The following is a 22,094-nucleotide window of genomic DNA, read 5'->3' as shown; positions in this document are numbered from 1 at the left end:
CATGACACTCAAATTTTAACAATCATCCAGAGATTTTCTAGCCCAAGATTATGTGAACTGTATCACCATATGGATCACTAAAGAGTCAAGTGATATTTGCAACAAACAGCTACACCTTGAAACAAAAGAATAACCTTTTATAAGAAATGTAAAACACAGATGCACTGTAAACTAAATAAAAACTTACTAGAAGTATGCCACCGCTGTGGTTTGTCTCTGTTGTGGAAGCCAGACCTAAATAAACTGTTAAACACTTAGTGTAAAGGTATGCTAAACATTTCTCAGAACTTTCTTAAGGTCCCAACAAAGAGTCAACCTTTTTTTGCAAAATGAGGCCTAGGTTAAATATTTTATTTGGCTCCTCAAGATGGACTGAGAAGTTGGGCACTAGCTCCACATCAGTTCTTGGACTCACATCAAACATTACCCTGTCATTTATCCAGTCAGTCAAAACAATGTTTTCCATCTAAACCTTTAATGTTTATGTCCTGAAAAACTGCTAATTGAATCCAGTTCTTGAAATCCATTTTTTTAATCTATACCATCTAATTCAGAGATAATGAACAGAAAAGATAAGTGTTGAACAATGATTGCAGAATTAATCCTATAAACATTCAAGCCAAAACAGAAGACTGCTAGTTTCATAGAGCCAAAGAAAATTAAGATTAAATAGCATTTGTCAGTTTGAGAATAAACTTTTAAAAACATTGGATATACAGATTCTTCTAATCCCAAACAGTTTTAGAACTCAAGAGCTCTCATACTGCTTTTCCAATCAAAAAGGGTAATCAAAACCACACAAAACACTTAAAACTATTCCTAGGCAAGAACTGACAACATGTCAGCTGAATTAATAAAATCCAATGTTTTTGTTAAACATGTAAAGCTTCCTTACAACAAATGACCTTACGTGAAACAACTCCCAGTTAGCTAAAGCAGAAAATACCTCAAGCTGTTCAACTGGAGAAACAGGCCAGTGTTTCCTATAAGCTCCCAATAACAGAACTGGTACTCAGTGCCTGCAAGAGCTGCTAACTCTGGAACAGTCCTAAAAAGACAATTTTACCTTCATGCCATGCTCTGCACATTCCCTTCCTAAAATACAAGATGACAAAAAAACAAAAACATTCCTTAGGGCTGTACCTGCTTCATCTGGGGGCTGATCACAGCCTGTAAAACCAGCCTGATTCTGGTCACAATCACACTCCCCTCAACACACCGAGATTGTCACAGGCACAGTTTCATTATATGCTTAATCCTCAATAAAAATAAAATATGAAACAAATTTGAACACAAAACACAGAGGTGAGAAAGACAACTCCCTAGACAGTATTTTCCTTTTAAATAAGACCACAGACCATTTTGTATGTTTCAAAGATAAGCAAGTCTGTGCACTCACTGCTCAGGGAAACAAAGTATTAAAGCACTGCATCAACACAGCAATAAGCTGAGGAGAAAGCTACAAAACACTCGGCAAAAACAAGGCAGCACTGTTCCATGCAGCAGTCCCAGCTACACTCATTTAAGGAGTTTTATTTCCAAGTGTAATATAGAGACACTCACAAATCTCCATAAAAACTAGATTACAAATCTAGTCCAAGTAATTCCAAAGTAAAACATAAGCAGATACATTTTACTTTTCCTGTAAAAATAGCATACTTGGAAAAATCAGTATGAAAACACCTCTCTATTAGGCATTAAATTGGAGATATTTCCTACACACCTATAACAACTCTTGTAATATTTTTTAAAACGTTTCTTTTGCAAGCTGCTTAGATACACTATATAAAGATGAATATTTACAGTGGAAAGCTATTCTTTTCTAATTGCTTACCTTCGTGTACTGATGCTTCAGGACACACAGTATCATCTATGTGCTGGAAGACTTAACACTTTGAAGAAAAGAGCTAGTTTCAAGTGTCCGGAATTTTTTTAAAGAAAGCTCCAGCACAATTTCCAATATTTTTTTTCCTCTAAACCTGTTTATCTGGGATTTTATACTGAAAAAGACATAGTTGTAAGTATTTAAGACCAGATTCTTTTCCTTCCTAGCATGCAGGTGAACCGTTTTAATGGTATTTTAAAATATCAGAGGTCAAGTGGTCTCCTGGAGGAGGGCAGCACAAGGCACTTCACCCAAGAGCTATGAACAATCATAGAATCATGGAATATGCTGAGCTGGAAGGGACCCACCAGGATGACCCAGTCCAGTTCCCAGCCCTGTACAGAACACCCCAAAATCGTTCCCTGTCCCTGAGAATGTTGTCCAAAGACTCCCTGAGCTCTGGAACCCTTGGAGCTGTGACCTCTGCCCTGGGGAGCTTCTCCAGTGCCCAACAATCTTAGCTGAGGAAATCGCTTAAAAAAAAAAACAACAAAACAACAACAATAAACAAACAAAGAGATCAAAACAAAGAGCGTGACACTTTCTTTCGAGTTTACACCGAGAAGACGAAGGGAAAATAAACAGCAAAGTTGGGGTGCGGTAGCTGAAGTTCGCCCAGGCGGCTGCGGGGCCCGGGCCGGGCGGGCGGCGGAGCCCGGACACGCCGAGCCCGGGCCGAGGGGAGCCGAGGGGAGGGAAAGCTCGCCCTCCCATTCCCTGCGAGGCCTGAGGGGCCGCTCCGGCCCCAGGTTCAACCTCAACGACACCCGCAGGAGCCGCTCCCGCCCCCCGCCCGGGCTGGCCCCGCGCCCCCGGCCCAGCCTCACCTGTCAGCCGCAGCTTGACGGGCCCGTTCCGCCGGGCCCCCGGGTTGGACATGGCCCCGGCCGGGGCTCCCCCGCCGCTGCTCCGCCAAGGGCTCGGGGGAGGCGCGAATGGAGCCGGGCCGGGCGCTCAGGGCAGCGGCGGCTGCCGGAGGAGGAGGAGAAGGAGGAGAGGCCCGGATGTGCCCAGCGTCGCCATGAGCGGGGCCGGGGCCGCGGAGGAGGAGCGGAGCTTTCCCCGCTTCCCTCCGCTTCCCTCCGCTTCCCCGCCCCCGGGCCTGAGCACAACAAAGCCGGAACGGAGCCGCACGGACGGACGGGCTGGCGGCGGGCTCGCCTCGGCTCTTCTCGCTCCGTCCCTCCCTCCTGCCCCGGGGAGGCCCTGCCCGCCCCCCGCGCCCCGCCTCGGGCCGGCCCGGGAGCCCGGGGGGAGCGGCGTCAGGTGGCGGCGGCGGCGGCGGCGGCCCTGGCCGGGAGAGCGGGGGAATGGCCGTGTGCTGGGAGAGCGGGGATGGGGAATGGGGAATGGGGAATGGGGAATGGGGAATGGGGAATGGCTGTGTGCTGGAAGAGCGGGGATGGATGGGGGAATGGCCGTGTGCTGGGAGAGCTGGGATGGGGAATGGGGAGTGCAGAATGGCCGTGTGCTGGGACAGCTGGGATGGGGAATGGGGAGTGCAGAATGGCCGTGTGCTGGGAGAGCTGGGATGGATGGGGGAATGGCCGTGTGCTGGGAGAGCTGGGATGGGGAACGGGAAATGGCCATGTCCTGAGGAAAACTGGAGTCGGCAAGAATGGGGGAATGGCCAAGGTGTCCGAGGGGCAGTAAGGGACTGGGAAGGATGTGGAGATTGGCCATGGCCTGGGCGAGCTGGGGATCAGGAAGGATGTGGGTGAATGGCCAAGGTGGAGAGGAGAGGATGGCAGAGAAGTTGTGTGGAGAGTTGGGACAGGAAAGTGGAGGGTACAAATGGGAAAAGACATGGCAGGAGAATTCAGAGCCAGGCTGAAATGTATGGTCGCACACAGAGTGCTGCTGATCCAGGGCAGTATTCCCTGTGGACAGGGTGTGACAGACCAGCCCTAGAAATTGTTAAACTTTGGACCAATTTGGTTCTTATCTGCACTGTGTAGAAATCAGCAGTTGGGTTCTGTGAACTGCCATTTGCAGAAGAATAATGTAAAAAAAAAAAAATTCCTTGCATCCATGCCATGTGGCCTAATTTAACTCCCACGCTGTGGGAAAGGTTACCCTTTCCAGAGTTTTCCCAGCTCTGCAACACACTTCCCATGAGGGGAGCTCCATCAAAGTCATGGGAAGGGCCAGAGAGGCTCAAGGGTGAGAAAAGGTCCCAGAAAAGCTACGAAGGTTGCCACAGTCAAGGTTGCTTTGGAAGTCTGAGCTGATGCATCACACACCTACTCTTACTAATACTCTGCTCATTTGGTCATGTTACTGTTCTGACTTCTTCCTGCTGAGGTAATCTGTAAAGTATTGTCACATGGGTAGTCAAGAGATGAGGATCCAGCTATGGATCAGCATGGGATGCTGATGATCCCAGCATGGGATGAGAAGATGAGCTGTGTTTCACTGAGTTCATTGCATGGCTTCTACACTGTCCCATCCTATCTCCCAATTCTGTTGGGAAATGAGGATTTTCACTCAATGTTCCCCCTCACTGAGTAGAACTGCCAGGCAGGATTTAAGCTGAGCAGCTCCATAAGGGACCAGTGCAAGATTTGCAGGCAGCAGATGAAGAGAAGCCTGCCAGAGCACCAGGAACTGCAGCAGTGTAGGGACCAAAGATGCTGACAGTCCCTGATGGTTGAAAGTGCTGCTTTCCCACCAAGGAACCCCACTGGAATGTTATGATCCAGAGGTTCTTGGTCCAGCACTGTTCTCCAAGTTCTCAAAATATTCTCACATTAACAGAACTGATGTCTCACTGATCCTGATTGCTTTCGGAAGCCAAGAGTTTGCAGTAAATTGTGTCTTTATGCAGCTCCATTTCAGGAGGCTTCACTCTGTGCAGGGCTGATCCTGTGACAGGGTCAAGCAAATATCAGAGCTGCTGACAAGAGCCCCATGCTGCACTGCAGGCTGGTATCACTGAACAACACATCCTTTTGGGATGAGGTAGCTCACTGGGATCCGCAGGGACGGGAGTGCCTTGCATCACCCTGCAGATCATTTTGGATGACAGCCTTGCTGCTGGACTTGGGAATTCAATCCAGCCTTCTTCAGCCAGAGCTTCACAGCTGAGCCACCCTCTGAAGGATTGGTGGAAATGTGTAGAGAAAGGGCTAGGTCAGGTATCTTTATGAAACCAACAGGGTTGAAGAACCCACAAGGAGAAAATAATATAATAGTTGGTATCATTATGATATCATATCAGTGCTATTAGTGTCATGAGTGAAACTTCTAAAGAAGTATTTAAAAATTTCTTCAATTCCATGGCTGCACAAAAAAGGGATTTGGTTTCTTGAATTTACCAAAACAAGAAGGAGAAGGTTTTGCTTTCACAGATAATTCTCTAAGGATTAATGGCTCTGGACACTGAGAAATGTGTAGAAACATCTTTAACCAAGCAGTGTTCATTTTCAGAAGAGGATGGTTGTAGTTAATTTTTTAGAGGTGAGGTCCTCCCCATCTTTAGAAATGGAAGAGTATACTGGAAACTTGTTCCTCGGCATATGGAAGTGTTCAAAACAAATCAACATTTAAGAACTACATTCCTTTTCTTTCTGTATATAGGTTTAATCATGGCACATTCCTTCAGCAGTAATGAGAGCTGGCTGGCATTATATCACATTCTTCCCCAGCTTCTGTAGTGATATCAAGAAAGCAAGAGAGCTCTGCCCCTATTATTATGATTTTGTGAGTCAATTAAAAGGTTAAAACTATTTTCCTGAGACAATTTTAAAAAATAAAGATATTTTAAATTATCTGTGTTGTATTTACTTCTACTAGTCATCATTTACTAAATTTCCCAAAGCCTGACATGGTTGATTTATAGACACCACCCCTGGAGATCATGGAGTTAAAGATGAGTTGATAAGTAGAGAATAACACCTTCATTTCCTCTTTCTCTGTGATGTATTTCCATTGTATGTGCAACTGATAATGCTAAATGTCTATTGTGCCACTTAACAATGTAGTTCTGAGATATAAAGTACTATAGCAGATTACATCTAGGCAACCCCAAAAATGTTTAAATTTATCAGGTTCAGTTTCATCTAGAAAGAGATACATTTGAAATATTTATGAAAGTCTGCTCCTTTTCTTATCACATCAGTATTTTTTCTTTTTTTTGGCAAAGCTCTGTTAATGTAGCAAAAAAAAATCTGAAGAATGAAATTGTGAAGAATGATGAATATTTCTATCAGCAGTTTTCTCTGCCTCTCTGTTAATTTCCCTGATTAACTCATACCCTTTCAAAGCATTCTTCAACACCTTTGCTTGCAAAGGGCATTGTTCTCCTGGTCTGCCTCTTTGGCACAGGTTTTTCTTCTAAACCTTTCCTAAGCCAATCATAACTTCTTACTTCCTGAATTCACTGCAGAGCCATCACATTTTTTGTCGTGTTCCTGAAAGGAATTCTGTCTTCCATGAGGCTGTCTGTTACCTTCCCTGCTGCTCTTCTGTGCTAAAGGAGAAAACCCTACTGCAGTCATGTATAAAATGCTTCTGTATTTCAGGAATCAAGATGAGGAACAGAAAATTTCACTTTGTACAAGATTCCTTTTTTCCCTTTGCAGATTATGAAAGTTGTCAGACTGGAGGATTATTTGTGTTGCTGCTGAATGGAACAAACTACATTAAAGCATAGAGATGCACATGCTTAAATATCTGGTTTTTACCCTGTCTCTGTTGCTGATTGGAAACAAAGAGAGTTAACCCAGCACTGGAGGACAAACCTATCAGAGCTCTGGGATGAAGAAACATGTCTAGACAGGGGCTCTGGTTCTCACTAAGGCTCCCTTTGGCATGCAGAGACAATGTTTATGCAAGAGGTCAAGAATCAATCCATTTCTCAAGCTGGAGCTGGAGATGAAGCTTTTCAGGAGAAGAAACTAGGAAGGAAATCTCCACCCATGCACTGGCTACTGCGACAGGGGACAGCAGCTTGGAGCACAGACACCGTGGCCCTCTGAGACAGGATGTGTCTTGGGGAAATGATGTGTCTCTGAAGGGAAATGACTGCAGCTGTGGCTACAAAAAAAATGCATGAGCTTCCATATCACAGGATTTTCCAGTGGTTAGTCACTAAGATAACTTCTAAGTCCATCCATCCAGAACAGATTAGTAACTGATGCACAGATATTCCATGCAGTTCTCTAGCCACGTTATTTCTTCATCATGTCCTGCAGGACAGCACTATCCTAATGTGACTTTAGCAGAAGAAGAAAACTGAGATTTTAGAAACAGGCATTGAACATAGAATAAATAGATGTGTTGCATTTTATTACTAGACAGAGGCTGAAATCCATTTTCTGAGAAAGGTAAATCTGTCATGAAAAACCATGTCCTGATGCCTGGGTAAAAGCCCCTTGTCTAGCTCATGTCACCCCTGTTCTCTGCTGCAGGATGTGTCTCACAGCCCAGAACTCAGTGGCAGGTGCTGCACACTATTTTAAGAGCCAGCACACAGGGTAGAGCCCAGCTTCAGTCTTCAAGTACAGTGATGTGTCTTAGGCTTAAAATACATTCCCTGACTTGTCTTGATTCAAAATCAATGAGACTGCTGACTTGAAGTACAAAATCAGCCTCCAAAAATCTTGGGCCAAAAAAAAGGTCTCTGTCTGAAGAATATTTCCTTTATTCTTCCATAATTTCCACTTATTTATCCATAAGACACTACCAATAATACAATTTCTTTTCCAGACTCTTGGACAATTGGCTTTTTCAAGTGCTTTGAGAGCTATGTGCTAAATCTTCCAACACAAATTACAGAGGTCTCCTGAAAAACCACATGTTCCCTTGTGCAACTGCCCTGTGCAACTTTCTTTTATTGTGTTGTGAATGAAGCAACTGTAGAATCTCATCCTTAGACTTCCTTGGCTGATGCAAAACAGGTTCCTAGAAGACCTTACAGAAGAAGATAGTTGGAAAGTCTCCTCTGAGTGACATGCATCAAGAACTGAGTTTACTACTGTGCTACAACGTCTGTCTGCAGACAGTATCTGATTCAACTTGACACGATATGTATTGTCCCAAAGCTCAGACTAATGAAGTGTTTCGAGGAAGAATCTCAGTCCAAATAAGTATTTAAAGAGTTGACATACAGTGCTGTTTGAAACAAGCCATATTATTTAGCCACTAAAGGAATATCAAACATTCTCCAGTCTTTCTTATTCCCTGTGACCCAGCATCAATTTGAAGTAATTATTTTGTCATTTGCAAAAGGTAGGCTGTAAAATCTCCTATATTGCAAATCTCTGAGTTTTAATTATAGTGGTGATGCTGAGAGCAGGGTGCCACTGCCAGGAATGCCAGGAGCTGACTCAGCCTTGCTGCTACAAATTCATCCTCAGCCACTGGTGATCAGCAGTGATGTACTAGCAGGTAGCCCTTGGTCTGCTCAGGTAACACCCAGCTTGCACCACAAACTCTGGTCAATGCTTTGGAAGAAGTAACAAATGTTCTGTGATGCACCTTCCAGCCATGGCAAGCAGAGAAGTTGGAGCATTGTCTGACAAGCCTTAATAATTTGGCATAATTAGCCAGTTCTCACTGGCCATCATGACTCATCCAAAGATCCAGAGATTAACGTTCCAAGTTGTGCAGAATTCCATGTGTCAGGGCTTATGATGAGGTTTAAGAGGAGCAATTTATCCCATTCTAACCTCTTGCAGGGAGTGTGACTGTTAGAAAAAATGCAGCTACAGATAGGCAAGAGGCTGGAAGCCAACTCCTCTCACGTTGGCAGGGAGAGCAACTTGGGGCAGTGTAAGCCACTTAAAACAGCCCCCACCTGGTAGTTCTGATTCTCTCTGCTTCTTCAAGCAAGTAGAAGCTTTTCCATGTGTCTCACTCAAGTTACTTCCAAAGATTTCCATTCAAGAGACAAGATTAATTCCAGGAAATGTGTCAAGTTATAACAATATTGTGTAGTCCTACAGGTAGTTGAAGCTCCAAGGTTCAAACCCAAAAATAGCTCACAAAGCCTCAACCCCATGGGATGATTATTTTCTGCCATGGGGAAGCAGGCACTAAGAGTCAGATGAGCTGTCTCAGGCTGTGCACACCACATCTACTCACAGTTCTGGGAATTGCTGAAAGGAGCCCAGGCTGTCCAGCTTTAGAAACATTCTGCTTTGCCTTACATGAAGTCTGGAGATATTTATAAACATGCTACGTGAAAACTAAATCCATAAATAAGCTCAGTCATGACACAAAAGCATTTGCAGGTTCAATTAGCTCAACAATCACTCTTTTTAAAAGAAATCTTATTCCTAAAACCTTCTGAACTGCAGAAATATCTAACCTATCCACAGGCTGTACTGGCTTCTTTTGTGCTTTCTTTTAACAGAATCACCCACAAGTCCACAGTGAAATCAATTTAGGAGGATTTAAGATAAAGTTATTTCTAAAAATACCTCTAAAATATTTCATTTTAAAAGTTACAAAGCAAGGTTTTATGCCAGATAAGAGCAGCATAGATATTTAAGTAGGTTAGTGGGTCTAGTGAAGTGCTAAAAGTAACCTAAAGCAAAATCTGTCACCATGTATCTTGATCATTCCTTTATTCCACACTTGAAACCCTTTAAAATAGAACTGTAGGAAAGGTGATTTTCTCCTTTTCTTTTTAGCTTTAGAATTCAAGGGCAACTTGTCTAATTAGGCAATATGTCTAATGAAAGATGGGAGAGCTTGGCTCTTCAGTCAGATATAATCACCCTGCAAACAGACACATCCAGCCCCTATGTGCACATATTCTCTTTCACTGACACCAAAATTCAGGGTATTTTTGAGCAAATGTAATCTCTTCTTTATCCTGCAAAGCACTGCATAGTTTGGTTGCTACAAATTTAACAAACATTTGGATGATGTGGCTAGAAAGACATTATGTTCCAATTTGGGTCTAATACACAGTGGGTTGGCTATGGGGAAGTAAGCTTACCCTTTAGATAAAATGGTTTTTGTTGGTTTTTTTTCATGTCATGTTTATTCCTGGGTTGCTCTTTTCTGTTTGTAACTACAGCACACTGAATTCTGTTGACAGCTGCAAATCCGCTGTGCAATACAGCAGATCAAATTTTGTGTTCTGCAGCAGAGTAGGATATCTGCATGTGCTCTTAGTTGTACTGAACAGAAAAGTTTTAGAGACAGTTTGGATAAAAACTGCAGGAACGGGCTAATCTGATTTTTCTTAAGTCATTTCTAGGATCATTTGCTATTAAAATTGGGTTTGTTAAAATAGTTAGGTCCCCATTGTCAGTCTCCCTCAATCCCCTCTGTTTTTCCTTTCTGAGTTAGTTTACATCTTGCAGAGCTGTTACCACTCCCCCTCTGCTTACATTTTCCTACCCTAATCCCTGTCTGGCCCCAGACTGCAGGTGTTGATATACACTTAAGTACAGATGGAGTAATAGCTTTAGTTTAAAGAGCTACATAAAACAGTATTTGTACACAGATGAAAAATTCCTGCTCTGTTCAAGTTTGCAAAGCAGTCCTTCAGAAGTGAAATCTGGCTGTCCCATCCCCTGCCTTTATTTCCCTAGATTGGTAATGTTCTCTTTCTCATAAGTTATATGAACTGCAGCAATGGGATTTTTTAAGCCATTAGGGGAAAGGAAATGACATATGGAGAGAATTCAAGTCCCTCCTCATTCCTAGAGAGTCTATCCAGAAAGTCAGTGTGCTGAGCTCCATCCAAGTGTTGTTTCCTGCTCAGAATTGGGAAGGGGAGCTGGAGGTAGGAGGAGAGATGGATACATAACATTAAATTGCTGCTTCTGATTAACAGCACATTCTGCACATGATTTCACAGTATTGCTTTGAACAGAACTGAGCCTCTGCAGCCCAAATATGTGTAGCAATCCACTGATGAAAGAGCTATTTTTGCATCTGTTTCATATAGTGGGTAAAAATGAAGTGATTGGGATGGTGGAAATGTGCTTTGGAGATTACTGAAGATTTTCTGATAACTTTGTACCTCCAATCTTCCATATGCCCACAGAGCATTATTAATACTCCTGGTGGTACAGATATTTTACCACTGGGAAGATGCACACAAAGCAATCTGTTACAGAGAAAAAAAATAGGCAGCTTTCTACTACTTTATACTTATAAATGTATATATGACCCCATGATTTATATATATATAAAATCAGACCTTCAAAAGATTACCCCATGCTTTTCATTTTACACTGCAATGCAAATTGAGGAAGATATGAAATAAAGGAGAATGATTCCTCTTTACACTGCCTCTTTTGTTGAGCTCATAATTGTGATCCAAATGCCCCCACAGCGAAGTCAGTGCCATTGATTTTGCTTTCAGTGTCAGTAAATTGAAACTCTGTTCCTGATTTAGACATCACTTCTGGAGCTGGCCTATAGTTTTATTCAAATGATCAGTGCAACATTTTAATGTGGTCAAGCACGCTGTGTTTAGTAAGAATTAACAGGATTTTTCTCCATCCTGCTTTATTTTTTCCTCTCCCCTCCTCATCCCTTTAAATCCCAACTTCACTTCCCTCCCACTAATGACACTCCCCGGGGCAGTGGGTGAACTGCAACCTGGAAAGGGGCCATGGCTCTTCCACGAAATCTTCTGGCTTCTGCGGAAGAGTGTCCATTTCCTGGAGCCAGTCTGAGACAGACAGTGCTCTGCAGTCAGGAGCAGGACTGGAATCCAGTGACCCTTAATCCATAGGAAGTGCTATGAAACTCACAGCAAATCAATTCTCCCTCAGCTGTCTGCAGCCTGAGTTTCTGCCTGCCTCATGTCAGTGCCATTCCCTGGATCAGTGAGAAGGAAGTGTTTTACAAACACCATGGACAGCTTTGCATAATTGGAGCAGGAATGTCCTTGTGAATGGTTTTTCCTGAAATTTCCAGTTTCAGGGGGGCACACCTCCCAGCCTAAGGAGGGTGTCCCCTAATTCGCTCTTAGCCTTTTTTCCTAGTGTTCCTCTGAAGGTCAAAGGATTAACGTTTTCCTGTTAGATTTTGAGTGAAAGCCCTAACATTTTCCTCTATGGGTCAAATATAGCTAAACACAATTAACCTTCATTAATTACTTCTGTTTTGACTAACAATGCCTCTTCCCCAATTTACATACCTTCCAAAGCTTAGACCTGTACTTAAATCTACATCATACCTTATCACAAGAGTTGATAATCCCATATTCAACAAAAGGGTAGCTGTGACCAGAGGTGCCATGGGTTAATTACAGGGACAGACATCAGGATTCCCAGGCTCCAGGTGAACTCTGCCAGCAACTTTCTGAATGTCTCTGGATAACTTTCTTGTGTCTCAGTTTGCTCTGCTGTAAAATAGATTTAGAAGCAGAAGAGATCTGTGAAATATTGTTGGGTAGTGAATTCCTTTTCCTGCAAAACTACAGCTGCATCTTGCTGCTGATACACCACTGTGGTTCTGTGCATTTTAAATCACTCTGGATAGAGTAGCAGGAAGCAGTTTTGCTTAAGAGAATATTTCAGTCTAATTCACAGGAAAAGAAAAAATTAGATTTTTACTGATTTAACCATTTCTACTTTTCCCACATTTTAAGCTGTTTTTCCTGCAGGGCAAAGTGAACAGATGTGCTACTGAACTGCTGGGCTGCAGAGTCCCAGCTCTCCTTTCAGAGCCTGGCACCTTGGGGAACAGCAAATGGAACAATCAGCCAGGCAGCATCTGCTGCCATCAGAATTTCAGAGGCGCTTATGTTTGCTGAGATCTCAGACTGCAATCTTGCCATCACTCCACAGATAAAATAGCATTAGCAACAACTGCATTCCAAGCCAGTTGATGTCAGCAGGGGTCTGTTATTGTTGCTCTCAGCACAGAGGAGTTGGCAGACTGACACATAGGCCACCAGACATTGATTCCAGCCCTTGTCCTGAATGAGGCATTTGACAAATAAAGAGAACAAGCTCTTAAATCTGAGCCACACATTAAAAAAAAAAAAAAAAAACAAATAAAAAAAAAACCCCCCCACAAAATACCAAATCCAACAAAATAAAAACCAGGAATAATAACAATTCTTCTCTTCCTATTTGCTCCTACAATTTTTTGGAAGTTTGAGATGCAGCCTCATGGGTGACTGTGATCCTAACCTCAGAAATAGTTTGCATTTTCTTAGAATAAGAGGTGACTCACCCTAGTCACTTACTCATAATCACTGTAGATTGTTGCTTGTGGAAACACATGCTGCCAACAAGGCTCACTGGTGGATAGGCTGAACACATTTTTCTTGGATAAAAACAAAGTCTCTGGCCCCAGAAAGTTAATTATTAAGCCACTGAGCTGTCAGGCATCTAAAGATTTTGCAGTGTTCTATTATTAACTCAATATATTGGATAAATCTGAAACAAGTAATTCAGAAAAAAAGAACTAAAGACAGCACTATTGAACAAGTGTTCTGCATTTACTATATACAGAGACACAAAAGCCAAATTATTTCCCTATGCTAAAGAGTAATTAAATGAGTTGTGTTTTGAAGTAACAGTACTCTGATTTTAAAGGAGCTTTTAAAAGGTTGCATCTTATATTCAATATTTAACCTGGCCAAACACTTGGGAATTAGCATGTAGATGTTCTGAGTATGCACACTGAGTGCCCTGAAGTGCAGCTCGGTGTTTTTTACTGGGAAAATGGATCCCACCTGAGCGTTCCCTGCGGGATTATCCCACCTCCGGCACCGCCCTCTGCCGGCCCCTGCACTGCCCTACAGCCGAACAAAACCGGGATTCTGAGCCCGAGTCCTTGTGGCTCTGCCCCTACAACCCTCAGACAGCAGGGAGGAGGGAGAGCTGACTTTGCATAATTTATTTTATAGAGGTTAATTCTTTCAGTTCTCCACAGCCACACAGAAAACCATGATTTTCTAACTGATGCTTTTAGGTCAAGGGTACAGGTTTGACAACAGAGCAAAGGACACAGGAGGCTTCACTGCAGGTGCATAAATGCCCTGTTTGGTTGTTTTTCCCCCCCCAGAAGAGTAAAGGCCCCAGCACTGCAAGGCAGGTGGTCCTTTCCCCTGTGCACAGGTATGTCAATAGCAAACTCTGGTCCCAGGAGAGCTGTGGTGGCACTGTTCTGCCTTTGGCACTGCTCCCATAGACCTGCAGCCTCACCCTTCAGTCCAGGGGCAGGCAGGGCTAGCAACAGAACACAGGCACAGTTCACCCTTCTTAGAGACATCCACAGTAAGGCTTAGTACATGCTACAGCTTTTTTGGACTTAAAGAAAAACAGAGTGGTACAGACCAAAGTATGAAGGTCATAATGAATCAGTTCGGGATGGTGTGGTTTTTACAAGCTAGTCTCCTTTGTGACAGGTAAAATCTTCAACCCCTGCTGAGATATCAGTGACAGCAATGTGTCACCAGGACCCTTCTGAGCTGGATGCAGGAACTCGCAGCAGCTTCAATAGCCCAGCAGAGCAATCATTATGGCAGTGACTCACAGAGATCGCTCTGCACAAAACAGTATTGTTGCTAACAAGATGTATAGGACTGTAGATACAAATTATCTGCTGCCCTTTGTAACATTATCACAACCCAGCAATACCCAAGCCCCAGAGAGGTCCCAGGGATGGATGTCATCACCAGCCTCCAGTCAGGGAGGGAACCATTTGCCAGCAAGTGTGGGATAGGGAGCAGCAGACCTGCCCCACATTAATGAAAGCAGGAGTGACATCATCTACACTAGCAATAGCACATTTAAAGAGCTCTTTGTTAGCAGCACACAAGAGTGAATTCTTCATGAAGCACACCTGATCTTCCATGGATTGCCAGAGTTACACCCAAATCCACTCTTCTATGGATCTGCACTTCAAAATAAACTTGGAAGCACAAGAAGGCTGACACAGAAGACAAAAGCAGATTTTTCTATCAGGTTCACCTAGCAGAATAAACGGGTTATCCTTTTGGTTTGGTTTTGGTTTTTTTATTCCCCTCCACCCATAAAAAGTTTTTCCCCACCTTTTATTAATAAAAGTGACATGCTATGGTCCAATAAAGTCATTTTATGAAACATCTAACCCTGAACTTCGACCTGTCCAGAACCATCATTGGAGCCAGAGACACTCAGTTCACTGAGACAATAGTTATTCCAGCACATTTGACTCTTGGGAGGTTCAAGTTAAATAGCTCAATCCAAGTTTTTTCCCAAAAGCTGTAAAACAGAACTACAGTTCTTCCTCTCCACTCAGTACTCTTCCCCCTCCCAACCCCACCCTGCACAACCCCTTTGAGTGACAAAATGGGCTCCTGTGAGTAATGACTTGAGAAGTTAAGCACAGCTGATTCCAAGACAAAGCCTTTGTTTTTGCTCTCTAGGGCAGGCAGTTGCTTCAAAGCATTTCCTATCCTCTATCCTAAGGGCACCTGAACATGTATAGAACTGGTTAACTGCTGTACTTACCTCTCATCCAAACTATTACTTACAGTTAAGTAGCACTACTAATAATCTTTAAGTATTTCTCCAAGAGGCTGAAGTTAGTTTAGCTCAGTTATGCACAGGGTAAAATGAATCAGATTTCTATAGGAAGTACCTGGAGAGACCTTGGTCCTGCAACAGAAGGCTCCTGTATGCAGAAATCATAGCTTGGGGTGACCAATGTTTTAAATCCACCATCTTCAGCATTGAATCTCTCATGGCTTAGAACTGCATTCATGCCATTATCTATTTTTGACTAAGTTTACTTACCCCATTAGTCAGCTTTTAAGAGAGCAAGCGACACAGTTCAATTTGATGTAATAACACTTTATTGAACTTCAAGTCTTCCTTAAAAGCCTGTTCAGTGTATTTATTACTGCAACAGGTCATGTAGAAGGTAAGAGGTTATGGAGAGGCCTGCAGAGCAGTGGCTCAATGCTTTGTGAGAGGCCTGAATTGCTCACATGCATTCTTTCCCTGGACAAGGACAGAAACAGGAAGTATTTACAAGTATACCTCAAAGAATGAGGTTTACATTTAGAAATTCACACACATATATAGAGTTTGAACTGTTCAAGTATGTTTCAGTTGGACAAAGTGCTACAGGACACAGAAAAACCAGTAAAGGCAAGAGGAACTATTAAGACAAAGAGGTGGCAGTCATTTTTGTGCTAAACCACTTGTAGGTGGTTGCAGCATATGCAAGACCTAGAAATTGAAAGAATTTGGGGTACTGTCCTGGATTTGGAAAGTGTAGCTGTCAGCTGTAGAGTCTGGTACAACATTTTGGTCTTCCTCCTCCTAGAAGGAAAGAAAAATGTTGAAAATAGCAATAGCATTTGAATCTATTAGTCAGTGCTGGAATAGAAAATAAAAGTGGAAAGGACCCCTGAAGCTACTTACTTCTGCTGAGAAATATTTCTCAATGATGGTGGATGAGGCTCTGTACACCTGTTCATTTTCATGTGACTGGAGAGCTTCAATTCTGTCTAGACCCCCACACTCCTCAATCATGAGGCAAAGCTTTTCAGTCTCATTAATCTTCTCAGCAGCCTGCAACAGAAAAGTGTTGCATAACCTCCAGAAAGATACATGGCAGCAGCTACTGAAGAGCCACTAGCAACAAAGACAATCAAGTATACTGCAACCACATACCAAGAAGATGTTGGAAACTGCATCCAAGATAACGAGCACAGTTTTGCTGTCTTTAGTTGAGAGGAGATTCAGTAGGGGTTCAAGAACACCAGCCTGAACAAGGTACACGATTTGGTCAATTGTTCCACCACTTGTGTAGTTTGTCACAGCCCACACAGCTTCCTTCTGAGATTTGAAATCCCCCTGTGAAGGTAAAAGTAGAGTGTTTGAACACAAGTGTAATAGGAAAAGGCTTAACATAATAAATATAGTCTTTGTTTACCTTCCTCAGAATACCAATGAGATAAGGCACAAGCCCATGGTCTACAACTCGCTGGATCTGATCCTGACGTCCAGCAGTGATGTTGGACATTGTCCAGGCTGCTTCTTTCTGAATGTTGTTTTTATGATGAGAAAGGAGACTTGGAAAGACAGCCAATGCTCCTGAGTCAATAACAATCTGTGTCTGCTCATCAGTACCAGTGACAATATTTCCTATGGCTCTTAGTGAAGGAGTCTGAAACAAAAATGAACGGAATACTCAGGAAAATTGTTCAAAACCAGATTAAATTGTAGCAAACACTATACTTGATGGCCATCCACTCTAACCTTCTCAGTTAACAGCATGACCTGCTATGTACAATGGGGGTTGGGCTCCTCATTAGCATTCCACAGGCAGACACCAATGTCTGCATGCAGAGACTGCACCTTCCAAGGCCAGTCTGCAAACAACCACCCATGAGAGAGCTTAGGCAAACTACCTGCTAAATACTAACGCAGTTTTATTATGCTCTAATTACTGTGTGCACAGAGCACACTTGTGAACATTGTCCCTAGAATTTGGATCTGCAACAGCATTTGAAAGGCAAGCTTTAGTGAATGTTGACTGTTGTGCTGGTCTGTGAGATAAATCCAATGATTATATAAAGCAGCTTGATAGTCATCACCAGCAGCAGTCTGTCTCGTGTGGGAGAACACCCAGGTAGGAGAGAAACTGATGTCTCACTTCACAAAAACTAGAACAGGCACCTGACTCCTGGGTGAAAAGAGCCATTCAGTTCCATGGACACTACTCTCCATGGTTCTAGCCATGATTCAAATCAAGCAATGGCAGCATATCTGATCACTTACCATTATTGGCAGATCACTACATCCCAGGAGTCTCACAAGTTGTGGCACCAATCCAGTTTTCACAACAACTTCTATCCTGTCATTGGAACCGTCTGTGAGGTAGGAAATTGCCCAGCATGTGTCTGCCAACACCTCAGGGTCATCGTGGTGCAGGAGCCGGACAAGAGTTGGAAGGATCTGCTGGATGGCTTCAATGGGAGGTGCAGGATTCTTATTGCGACACAGGTTGGAGAGGGTCCACGTCACATTGCGTAAATATCCAGACTGCAATGGTTGAAATAAATGGTTAGCAATGGTTTAGCTAGGTTCTACTTGGTACTTGTACCTTGAATCACTCTGCACACTTACAGCCAGGGAAGAGAGGTCAGGAACAGCGAGGAGACTCAGCAGTGGCTCAATTGCACCATACTTAATAACCAGGTCTCTGTAGGCAGAACCATCCCCTGGGAAAAAAAAAAAAAAAAAAAAAGCCAGATGAAGACCAGAAAAAAAGGGGACATGAGTACATAGAACCACTGTACGTTAAGAGCATTCATTCTTCTACTCCTTAAGAAGGGCTGGATTAAATAAGAAGGAACAAGACGACAAAAGAACTACTGCCATGGTTAAGTCACATGACAAGCATGTTCAATCAAGCCACTGAGCTTCACCTTTTGTTCTGGAAGAAGAGGTAGAGTTTTCTATACAGCTTTTCCTAAGAGTTCCTAACCATGCAAGGTCTTGCATGTTTCTTTGGAGACAAATCTAAGCCCTATACTAGAACAGAGCTTTCCCCACTATATGGAACTTGAAATGCATTATAATCATCAGCTGCATGATGGGTGCTGCTGAATAATACTGATGGCATGTCAGAGCTTGATCAAGAATTCTACTGCAAGGTATAAATAAATACTTTATAACTAATTTTAAAACTCTAAGGACACACTTTAAGAACACCCCAACCAAACAAGGCTTTTAAACAAGATAATACTCTTTGTGTGAACATTCACTGTTCTCTAAGGCAGTTATTGGAAATCCTAATACAGCAGGTAAAATATTTAGCTATTTATTTTGACCTTTTTTTTTTAAAGAATGGATCCAACACTGGCAGATCAAGTAACCTTGAGAGAAGCATGAGAAACTTCAGAGTATCAATATTTATCAGCAAGCAGCCATTACTTGAGTCACTGCTTCCTGCCTTCCCCCATTTAGTCAACACACAGAGCAGAGCTCATTGCTGAGTCACAAAAAACACTGAGATGTCTGAAAAGGTTTATGTTGTAGCATGATTAGAGATCCATCAAACCTGAGCTGAAATCTGGAAGCAGTGCCCACAATACAACCCATAGATTCTGCCAGGCATTGCATAAGGTCTGAAGACAGAGTTTCCTGCAGCTTGCTCTGCAATGCAGGGCATGTCATGACTGGAAAGCCATTGGGGCAGAGCTCCCAGGCAGCTCAGCATGGGGCATGGCAGAGCAGAAGTGATGTCCTCCCACCTCAGACAAGGGCACAGGTCTGAATTAGAGCTGTGCAGCACATGGACATACCTGCAATATTCCCCAAGGCCCACACAGCCTGCTCACTGATGTGAGAGTGTGGAGAGGCTAAGAGGGAAATGAAGGCTGGAATTGCCCCTCCATCCACCACTGCCTTGGTTTGCTCTGACGTGCCAGAGGCAATGTTGGTGAGTGCCCAGGCAGATTCAAACTGGATGGGACTGCAGTCTGCTCTGCCCAGGAATGAGACAAACTTTGGGATCAAACCAGCCCGAATTATGCTGTCTATTGGGGGTTGCTTCTCTCTTGAGAGGAGTTTCCTAAGGAGGAAGGCAAACAGGGAACATTATTTTTGCCTGCAGACATCTGAACAACAAATTGAAGTCATAAAAGCACCATATAAAAAAAGTTTAGCATTGTCTTAGCATTCAGAGAAGGCAATACAACACAGCATGAAAGAGAAACGCAAACAAGCTGAACACTGGCTTTCTAGGCCTCTGTTAACACTGGCTTTGGCATGTCTTCACTATGTGAGAGGTTCTGCTCAGACTCTGAAGTAAAGCAGACCTGCAGGAGTCACATCACATCTGAACTGCTAGGGGCTTCTCAGCACAGAGATTAATGACTGCCAGAAGCAGTACTGCAGCGATGTGCAAGCTTATTAAAGGATATTTTCAATTTGGAAGGAATAACAAACTTTGCAGACTTCAAGCCCCAGTCATCTTACTGTTCACATTATTCTAGGGTGGATTGCCACACTCATACATATCAGAACTAAGTGTTAACATAGTTTAAAAGGTACCTTGCTATGCTATAACAAAGAATTTACTATAATTATTCCTTCAAATCTGAGGTGACTGTTAAATTTGCCACCACTAGAGCAAATTACTTCTTCCTACTAAATTATTCAGGCACTTTAAATATTCAAAAGCGACATTGTTTCAATAAAATTATGCTTAAGTTATGGGTACCTCAACATAGTATGTAAGATAGTGTTTGTTGAAATACTGTTTGATGAGAAAGACATAAGCAGCCAATTAAGCTCATAAGCCAATTCTCTCACCTTTCCTAGTTATTGGCTTGCACAGCTGGATCTGGCTCCTCTGAACTGCTTACCTGGCAGCTTGAGTAGCCTGTAGCTGAAGCTCCATATTATTACTGTTAACGCCTTTGACTATTTCTTCAACTGACCAATGTGCCAAAACCTGCACAAGAAAATATTACTTGGGTGCTTCACCAAGACAGTCACGTGCATTCCCAACCACAGAGAGCTCTTACACAATACCATCAATAGGCCCCAATTTACAGCCACTTCCCTTAGTACCACCACCATGCAGTATTTCAAAACCTCACCAGCTACAGCTTCATCTGGTTACCTGAACTGCTGAAAACTTTTTTAACCAAATGCTTCATATCAGTTATGCTAGGCTTAAAATGTAGCTGCAGCCAGCTGTGTGTAGGAGTACTGTCCATTAGAGGTGATAATATAGAGAGCTGAGTTGTTAATGCAGATGTAGTAGAGCTGTCCAGCCCTCGAGAAGGGATTCATGCTGGCCTGGCTGCAGGACCTTAGACTGCAAGACCCCCCAAGTGTGCCTATTCCAAGTGCCCACTCACCTGGTTGCCTCTATTCTCCTGAAGAGGAGAAGTAGCATCATCTGGTAAAGTGCTCACATTTCTTCTTTTAAGCATCTGGTCATCTTTCTTAGCTTTTCTCAGCTCCACATTGACTTCAATGCGCCGCCTTCTCATTTCCTGGAGGATAAACACTCAGAGTAAGCTCTTTGCTTTTAAAATTTAGATTTTAACAGACCACGGCTAGCTAAAGTACTAATGGCAACAGAGCACTCACTGTGCTGTCCTTTCCTTTGTTCTTGAATCTGTTCAATCGAGCTGATGGTGTATTTGCATTCTCATTAGTAGACATCTTGCTTGTTAGATTTTTGAGTGGGACAGATAAAAACAAGCCTGAAAACAGAGCAAAGAAACAGCAAGTTTACTCCACGAAAGTTAAATTTTAAAAAATTTGATCTATACCCAAGAACAAGAGTAACTTGTTAGCATTAATACTGTAACAACATCTGACTTGATCGACAGCTGTCTCTTTAAAGAGCCAGATGCTACAGCAAGTTCCAGCATCAACACAAGAGCAGAAGACACAGTCACACGATTTTAAGATACTTTAAACAAAATACTATCAGTTATTATTTTCAGGAGCAAGATAGATTTTCTTTTCCACAGACAACACACACGAGCTGTTAAATACTGTTTTCACTATCACGTACCTGTGTTGCACAGGATCCCACCCAGCCCCACCCCGACCTTTTTGGACAAGAACAGGGAGCTCTCGCACTGGGAAGGATCCCGGCGAGCGTTTGCCGTGCGGGTGCAGCCAGCAGCACATAACAACGGCTACACGGGTAAGAAGAAAACCTCTGCACCTCGTCTACGCCCAGCGTAACCCACTGCATAAGAACTGGCTTCGCTTCAGCCACAGCCCCGCCAAAGCGACAACCCGCGCTGGGATACACCAGCCCCGTCAGCCTCAGAGCAGACGGCGGAAAGGCGGGAGGCTCCGAAGAGAGGCCCCGGCAGGGATTGCCCGCGGAGCACGACCCCTTCCAAGAGGGAAGCGCAGGGCCCGCGTCCCCGCCGCCCCACGCCCAGCTCCTGGCCCCGATGCCGGCCCCGCACCTCGGCCGGAGCACCACCGGTCGCTCCACTGCTGCCGCACGCTGCCACTGCCCACGGCCGGCCCACGCGGCATTTAAATTTCCCGCGGCCGCGCCCTGCCATTGGCCAGTTCGAGCCAAAGCAGCCTCCTGATTGGTCGGTTTGAAAGCAGCCCGGCTCGCGATTACGGGGAACACCCTCCCAGAAGCGCCGGTCGGAAGTGACATCTCACAAGGCCCGGTACTACAGCTCCCGGCGTGCCCCGCGCCGCCCCACAGAGGCTTGCTGGCACTACCCGCGCGAGGCACGCCGGGAGCTGTAGTGCACGGGGCCGGGCTCGGTGATACCCTGGAATGG

At 43.7% G+C, this 22,094-nt stretch overlaps 2 protein-coding genes across 3 annotated transcripts in view; both read right to left on the bottom strand.

Moving 5' to 3' along the window:
* The window catches only part of SMURF2 (SMAD specific E3 ubiquitin protein ligase 2), a 58,578-nt gene extending 55,444 nt beyond the window's left edge, over window positions 1-3,134 (bottom strand). The window contains exon 1 of one of the 2 annotated variants that reach the window (XM_056505731.1): window positions 2,713-3,134. In XM_056505731.1, coding sequence (XP_056361706.1) covers window positions 2,713-2,764 — 52 coding nt within the window. In that variant the 5' untranslated portion in view covers window positions 2,765-3,134. The remainder of the gene's footprint in view (window positions 1-2,712) is intronic. The other variant, XM_056505732.1, reaches the window with a different exon arrangement.
* Window positions 3,135-15,632: 12,498 nt separating this feature from the next.
* On the bottom strand, window positions 15,633-21,892 carry KPNA2 (karyopherin subunit alpha 2). The gene is made up of 11 exons (XM_056505735.1): window positions 21,759-21,892; window positions 20,917-21,032; window positions 20,682-20,819; window positions 20,181-20,269; window positions 19,116-19,384; window positions 17,935-18,029; window positions 17,587-17,850; window positions 16,739-16,972; window positions 16,477-16,659; window positions 16,225-16,374; window positions 15,633-16,122 (listed from the first exon to the last, which is right to left on the bottom strand). Exons 1-11 carry the CDS (start codon window positions 21,829-21,831, stop codon window positions 16,030-16,032), a joined length of 1,704 nt encoding a protein of 567 aa, XP_056361710.1. The 5' UTR covers window positions 21,832-21,892; the 3' UTR covers window positions 15,633-16,029.
* Between the last annotated feature and the right edge of the window lie 202 nt (window positions 21,893-22,094).

This window comes from Oenanthe melanoleuca, chromosome 18, assembly GCF_029582105.1.
Source record: "Oenanthe melanoleuca isolate GR-GAL-2019-014 chromosome 18, OMel1.0, whole genome shotgun sequence".
Lineage (NCBI taxonomy): Eukaryota > Metazoa > Chordata > Aves > Passeriformes > Muscicapidae > Oenanthe > Oenanthe melanoleuca.
Note: the sequence above shows the minus strand (reverse complement) of the source record. Positions and strands in the feature narration are given on the sequence as shown.

Bases quoted from the DNA above. Each gene is read 5' to 3' on its own strand.
- KPNA2 (XM_056505735.1), bottom strand. From the start codon at position 21,831: ATGCCGCGTGGGCCGGCCGTGGGCAGTGGCAGCGTGCGGCAGCAGTGG. The intron at 16,660-16,738 runs GTAAACAAAGAC...TTACCTTCACAG, and splicing joins TCATTGGTATTCTGAGGAAG to GGGGATTTCAAATCTCAGAA. The intron at 16,375-16,476 runs GTATGTGGTTGC...TTTCTGTTGCAG, and splicing joins CAGTTTCCAACATCTTCTTG to GCTGCTGAGAAGATTAATGA.